The sequence below is a fragment of the Chiloscyllium plagiosum genome, chromosome 17 (assembly GCF_004010195.1).
Source record: "Chiloscyllium plagiosum isolate BGI_BamShark_2017 chromosome 17, ASM401019v2, whole genome shotgun sequence".
In the NCBI taxonomy this organism is placed as follows: domain Eukaryota; kingdom Metazoa; phylum Chordata; class Chondrichthyes; order Orectolobiformes; family Hemiscylliidae; genus Chiloscyllium; species Chiloscyllium plagiosum.
Genome location: NC_057726.1, coordinates 23,367,902 through 23,375,444, shown reverse-complemented (window position 1 = coordinate 23,375,444; position 7,543 = coordinate 23,367,902). Strand labels below are relative to the sequence as shown.

Below are 7,543 nucleotides of genomic sequence, written 5' to 3'. Positions count from 1 at the left end.
GCAATTTAGCATGGCCAATTCACCTGACTTGCACATCTTTGGAATGTGGAAGGAAACCGGAGCACCCTGAGGAAACCCACGCAGACACGGGGAGAATGTGCAAACTCCACACAGTCAGTCGCCTGAGGCGGGAATTGAACCCGGGTCTCTGGCGCTGTGAGGCAACAGTGCTAACCACTGTGCCACCGTGCCGCCCACGGGATAAGGGTGATGCATCAGGTGCAGGATGGGATATAGACAGCAGAGCTTTAGAATGACTAATATTTATAGTGGGTGTCAAGGACAGGTTTGGAATATAGAGTGTACAGGTGAAAAAAGTACCAGTGAGGATTTCAGTTCCAAATGGACCTAGGTATTGGAAAAATGGATGATCTAGGATTTGGGATGAATGACTTTTGCAATGAAAAGAATGTGGGGTTGAACCTCTCTTTAGGGTTAAATGGAATGCCATGTTGACACCCTTTTTAGGTTGATGTAATTGGTCTGCTAAGATTCACTTATATATTTTTTTTAAAATTCTTTAGTGAATCTCTTGACCAAATTATACTTGTAGCATTGTTTAACAGGATTAAGTAGGTGTGATTCCTTCAAATAATAACCTAAAGATTGTGAAATTTTCTTGTCCATAAGTGAACAATTCCAATTATCATGAAAATCTGATTTTTTTTTTTCAATTCACTCATGGAATGAGGGTGACACTGTCAAGGCCAGAATTGGTTTATTGCCCATCACAGTGGGCGGTTAAGAATCAACCACATTGCAGTAAATCTGAATCATATGTAAGTTGGCCAGGTAAGGATGGCAGTTTCCCTCCCTAAAGAACATCAATGAACAGGTGGATTTTCCTACACCGTCGACAATAGTTTCTTGATTATCATTAGACTCTTAATTCCAAATTTTTATTAAATTCAAATTCCATGATAGGATTTGAAACTGAGTCCCTACAACATTACCTGGGTCTCTGGATTAACAGTCCAGCAATAATACCACTAGGCCATCACCTTCTCGCAAATAGTAAATCAATAGAGTGAAGTTGGATGTGAAAAGCTGAACTGCATTCAGTTGAACAATATAATTTTAACATGTAATGTTTAGAGTGAGGGATCTTTCTCTGGTGTTGAGGCAACAACTTCATTGTGCCCTTGTTGGGCTCTGTTCATCTCGCTTTGCCTGAAAACTAATTTAACTAGTGGTTTCAGATTTCTGAATCTTTAACACATGGATTACAGCGGTACAAGACAGCAACTCATGACCACTTTCTCACTGGTAGCTAGGAATGGACAAGATACACTGGCTACAACAGAAAGTTTAAAAAATCATCAGTTCTAATTGAGTTGATGGGCCTGGAACCATAGAATGACTTAATTGAAGGTAACCTGGTCAACCAGAAAAAATCTAGTATGTCGCAGTTTTGACTTATACTGACTTTGTTTGGATTTTCCACTTGACAAATTAGACACTTCCTGGTTTCTTTCTGAAGCCTCACCCTGTGGGATGAGGTGATCAACATATGACATCACTTCAGTTTGTAAGAATACATGGGAAGGTCGAGTGTAACATTTGTTGTGTTACTACAATAGTGCCTTTTTATGAACATTTATGCTGATTGCAAGAAAATTTACTACAATGTCTGCAAGACTGTATCCAAATTGAAGTTCTATTTATATCTAGTGTAAAGTAGATTCAAAATACTTATCTGCACTCTAAAATAAAAAAAAATAAAAAGTTAAAGAAATGTATATCAAGATATAAAGGAGAGAAATGTCAGCATACTTGGCATTTTGAATTAATCAGCTGAAGTACTGAGGTGCAGAAGACTGAGTTTGGGTATCTGATTTCTCGGCTAGATAATGTGCTTAGCTTTGAAAATATAAGTTGTACTTGAATCTTTTTAAAAGCAAGCTATGAAACTGTGTTGACAATGTGATTCTATTAAATTGAAGCTGGAAGTCATATTTGTATTACATTATAGATAGTTAACGTACAGAGTCATGTTGATCTGCAGTGTGGTTGATGATCCTTCAACCTCCTGTTCTGCCATTCAATAAGGACGTGGCCAATCTGATTTTAACCTCAACTCTGTTTCTGCATTTCCCAGATAATCTTTCATTCCCTTGGTAATCAAGAATCTACCTCTGTCATAAAAATATTTAAAGATTTTGCATCTATTGCCTTTTGAGGAAGGGAATTCCAAAGACTGTCAATCCTCAGAAAAATTGTTTCTTGATCTCTGTTTTAAGTGGCTGCTCCCTTAATTATAAACCATGACCCTTGATTCTAGAGTCTCCCACAAGAGGAAACATCATTTCAACATCTACCTGGTCACATCCCACTCGGGATTAGCAGAAAAATTTGCAAGTTTTGAACTATCTGTTCTGGTCATCAATATATCTATGTACTGAAGCTATGGAATTGGCCTTATTTATTTATTCTGTTGCTTTCCTCATTCTCTTTCCACTTGACATGAGAAATTTAGCAACATTTGTGAGGCTGTATTTATAGCCAGTTCACAACTTCATGTTGTGGGATTTGAACACAGCTTCAGTGTTGCTGATGCGTTAATAATTATTAGTTTACAATAATGTCCTGAGGTTGGGAAAGGATGCTGTACTTGAAAACAGATGCCTTCTCCTTGACAAATCGACTGTTTTAAATGTGCGTTGCACATGTTTGACACTTACAATAACAAATAAATGTCAGTAATGGTGATTGTCTGTTTTTGTTTGTTCCAGATACTTTGTTTCAGTTACGGGTAAGGACCAAAAATTTAATTTGCTTCTCCTACTTTAAAAATTACTGTTAATTTACAAATTTCACATTGCCTGTGATGTGATTAGAGTACAGTAATGTGGTAGGTTTTCTCATTGTGTACATATGTAATGTGTGTATTGGCTTCAACCTATTTATAGCAACAGAATTGATTAATTCATCCTGCTTTGCCACCTCTCCTTTAAGGCCCAATACCTGTGAGGCTATACCTATCTTTTTTTCCCTCCAGGAGAAAAAATATACATGCTGTCAGGCTTAGAAACTTGAAGAATCAATTCCTGGTCTTGCTGAGTTAGCTGATATTAACCAGAAAAGCTCGGGGACGGCACCATGTGCCTACAATTGGAAAGCAAAGGGGCAGGACTTCCACTCGAATTCATTATCCAGTAATTGTTCTCCTCAAATATAAAAAATGCTGGAGAAAATCTAGATCTGGTAGCATCTTTGGACACAGAAACAGTTAATGTTTTGAGTCCAGTTTGACTTCTGTTCAGTGTTCCGAAGCACATGTTACCAGGTTAACTGAGTTTCTCCATTTGTTTTTCTTTTATCTCCATCTGCAGTGCTTTGATTTGATTATCCTTTCTCTTTTAATTGCCACTAGAACAAGGTTTGTGTTTTTGAATTGCTCTGGCTCAGCTCTGATGCTATCTTACTGTTGCCACTCTATTGTTCAGGGTCATATGTGGAAACTGACCTCTTGAATAACTTACTAAGGGACCATGCCCAAAAAAAACGCAGGAGGGAAGACTGATCACTGGAAGAATTACTTTGCTTATATATATTGCATTAAAGTATTTTATCATTCTTTTAAATCTCTTACAGTTTACCTCAAAACAGCTAGAGAGATTGGCTAAGAAAGCAGAAAAGGATTCCAAAGCTGAGCAAGCTAAAGTGAAGAAGGTTAGTGCGTGCTTTGCATATTTTTAGTTTTCCCAAATATAACTACCTTAATTATATTGCATATTCCTATAAATCTGATCTTGTACCAGAATGAGTAAGTTAGATAGGCTAGGTAGAATTTCGTTGGTTTCATTGCTTGGTGGTAGGTCCTACCTGTAACTGTTGGAAATAAAGTTGAACTGTCAAAAATACTGACTTTATATTTCACAACTGTGTAAATAATTGTCACTATTGAAGTGTTACTATCACGTGTATGCTACTTAAGTGTCACAAGAAAGGAATATGAAAATTTATCCATTTTAACCCACCTACTTTATTTTTGCTCTTATTTGTAACTGTTCAGTATTTTTCCTTATGCTTCCAGTCTTAAGTGGCAAAGTGAGAAGGAGGATTATAAGAATGGTAATCGCCTTCTTTCTTTCTTTCTTCTCCAAGGCTCTTCAACAAAAAAATATTGAAGGAGCAAAGATCTACGCAGAAAATGCAATCAGAAAGAAGAACGAAGGACTGAATTGGTTACGAACAGCTTCCCGGGTAGATGCTGTAGCATCCAAAGTGCAGACGGCAGTTACGATGAAAGGGGTATGAAATAACTGCTGGTTTTCTCAAAGAACTTCATTACCATACTCCATATACTGGATTTGATACTGTTAAGAATATGCAGCAGTTGTACGAATAATGCTGCTGGGGCTTGGCACAGGGTAGTTGCCACACTTTCTTGCTGCTTTGCCCCTCAATTACACAAATCTTCTATTCAAGGCAATCGTTCTTGAGTTGACTTCAAGATGAAATTATCGTTTGATTTACTAAACCTTATTTCACAATGCAAGGACTGCTAGGCTAGTAATCCTCATATTTTAAGCAGCAGCAATGGTAGGATAATATGTCTTAGAATGTCAGTGAAGCAAAAGGTCAAGAGGAAGCGCAAGATCCTTCAAGGTAGTTATTGAGGTGGAGATAAACTGTGAACAGTGGTGTGCATTTATAAATTTGTTGTAGGTGCAGTAATGTTGCTGTGTTGTCTCAGTATGTATCACAGATTCTAGATTCCTTGTGACATGAGGGTATATTTAATTGTGGAAAAGTTAAAGCCAATGATGTGCACTAAGGCTAAGTAGATAAAATGGATCCTGGGATGTGTACAGCATGCTGAGGAATTAGTAATCAAGGCCAAGGTAACAATCTATATTTCATACATGAGATGGATCAATCTTTTGACAGATTTGAGACTTATTTTCCACTTTCATCTCTAGGTTACGAAGAATATGGCACGTGTAACACAAGGATTGGATAAGGCACTGAAATCCATGGACTTGCAAAAAATTTCAGCTGTAATGGACAAATTTGAGCAGCAGGTTCAGAACCTTGATGTGCATACTTCAGTAAGTACTTTAGTGGACGACAAATCTGAAATTTGCATGCATCTTTTTGGATCTTCAACTATTATTTATTTTCTTCTATAAATGTTTTAGTTCATTGTAAATAGACAGTTGAAATGTTTCTTATTGTTTCCCTTGTGTTTTCTGCCTGTATTTTTAAGTACAAGTTGTTTAATTTATTACTACCTGTTACTAACTGGACATTTTGTACTTGCAGGTGATGGAGGACTCTATGAGTTCTGCAATGACATTGACCACTCCTCAAGAACAAGTGGATAGTCTCATTATGCAGATAGCAGAGGAGAATGGTCTTGAGGTCATGGACCAACTAAACCAACTTCCAGAAGGTGCAGCATCCCTTGGTGAATCCTCTGTACGTGAACAGGATAAGGAAGACCAGCTTTCAAAAAGGTGGGAGATGTGGGACTCTTGCACCTTAAACAGTTTTAATATAACATTTAAACATATCATAGACTTTAAACCTTACTGTCATGGACGTGAGAGAAGTAATGCAAATATCTTATTTAAGTTAGCTTGAATAAGCTTGTCTCGCCATTTCCAATAGCACTGTGAAATGCATATTATAATCGATCTAACAACTTTGCTATTTCCTGCCACAGTCCATTGAGAAGTCTTATCTGTAGTTGGAATGTTAGTTTAATGGATTTGTCAATGAAATGTGTGTTTCGAGAAGGCTCAAGTTTCATCTTGTAGCTTGGCAATTTCTGGTTTATTAACTCTTGTTAATCATTTTGTTTAAAGGTGAGTATTTGTTTTAAAAAGTTTCCCCAAGTGCTTCACATAAAATGATCAGACTCCACCTCCCACCCCTTTCAACCTCCATCATGGTTGCCTCTTCTATTTCCTGTCCACGCCAATTTCCATTTATTCAAAGGCCTTTTGCCTTTTCTTATCTGCTGTCTTGTACCCACTGTCTGATATTAATACGACTTTCATTGTTTTCAGTACCATTTTGTTAACTATCTGTCCAAAATCTCCCCTGCTTCCACAGCCAAGTCTTAAGGACTGAAAATAAGTCTGTTTTTAAAGCACAGTAAAATTCAAGTTCTTCATCAGAGCAAAACTAATGTGTTTGGCTTCTTTTAAAAATTTATTAAAGTATAAATGGCTTCAGAGATTGGAATATGGGCTCTGGTAGATATGTTGCCATGGCAGTTACCTACCAAACTTGTTTAAATTTAAACAATGTGTTACTGGAAAAGCGCAGCAGATCAGGCAGCATCCAAGGAGCAAGAGAATGTTTGGCTTGTCCTAGGGCTCATGCCCGAAACGCCGATTCTCCTGCACCTTGGATGCTGCCTGACCTGCGCTTTTCCAGCAACACATTTTCAGCTCTGATCTCCAGCATCTGCAGTCCTCACTTTCTCCTAAATTTAAACAATCACTTGGTTGGTCAAGGCACTGTCCTGAGTAGCGAACAAGACAATGGTTGCCATCTTTTGGTTAAGTTGAAATGGGCACAATGCAATCATGTTACTTCTGTCTGCAAAATGAAAGGTCATATGTATTAGTGTATATAGCTTTCAGTGTGTGCCAGTGACAATCTTCACTTTAATATAATTTTTAAGTGCTCGGGAATGGATGTAAGTTTGCTCACTGAGCTGGAAGGTTACCAAGCAAAACTAATGTTCTTTACAAAATACCATGCAAGGACTGTAACAAACACTACATTGGACAAACAGGCAGAAAAGTAGCCACCAGGATACATGAACATCAACTAGCCATAAAACGACATGACCCTCTCTCATTAGTATCCTTACATACAGATAAGGAAGGACACCACTTCGACTGGGATAACACATCCACCCTAGGACAAGCCAAACAGACACATGCACGAGAATTCCTAGAAGCATGGCATTCCAACTGGAACTCTATATCAACAAGCACATTGAGTTAGACCCCATCTACCACCACCTGAGAAAAAGAACAGGAAATGACATCACACAGGAAATGTCACCATTGGAAATGATATCACCAACCCAAACATATAAATAGAAAGCAGGAATTATCAACAGTGCTTTGCCCAGAGGCCCAGATGTTACATAGTAGGGTGATGAAATGTCTGAGGAGAAAGTGAGGACTGCAGATGCTGGAGATGTGTTGCTGGAAAAGCGCAGCAGGTCAGGTAGCATCCAGGGAACAGGAGAATCGACATTTCGGGCATAGCTGCGATAGGTGGAAAGAGGTCAAGGTGAGGTTGATAGGCCGGAGTGGGGTGGGGGCAGAGAGGTCAGGAAGAAGATTGCAGGTTAGGAAGGCGGTGCTGAGTTTGAGGGATTTGACTGAGACAATATGGTGGGAGGGGAAATGAGGTAACTGGAGATGTCTGAGTTCATCCCCTGTGGTTGGAGGGTTCCTAGGCGGAAGATGAGGCGCTCTTCCTCCAACAGTCGTGTTGCTATGGTCTGGCGATGGAGGAGCCCAAGGACCTGCATGTCCTTGGTGGAGTGGGAGGGGGAGTTAAAGTGTTG

At 38.7% G+C, this 7,543-nt stretch overlaps 1 protein-coding gene across 1 annotated transcript in view; it reads left to right on the top strand.

Moving 5' to 3' along the window:
- The window catches only part of chmp1a (charged multivesicular body protein 1A), a 13,733-nt gene that overhangs the window by 1,636 nt on the left and 4,554 nt on the right, over positions 1–7,543 (top strand). The window contains exons 2-6 of the mRNA XM_043706676.1: positions 2,733–2,752; positions 3,595–3,672; positions 4,108–4,254; positions 4,926–5,054; positions 5,269–5,462. Coding sequence (XP_043562611.1) covers positions 2,733–2,752; positions 3,595–3,672; positions 4,108–4,254; positions 4,926–5,054; positions 5,269–5,462 — 568 coding nt within the window. The remainder of the gene's footprint in view (positions 1–2,732; positions 2,753–3,594; positions 3,673–4,107; positions 4,255–4,925; positions 5,055–5,268; positions 5,463–7,543) is intronic.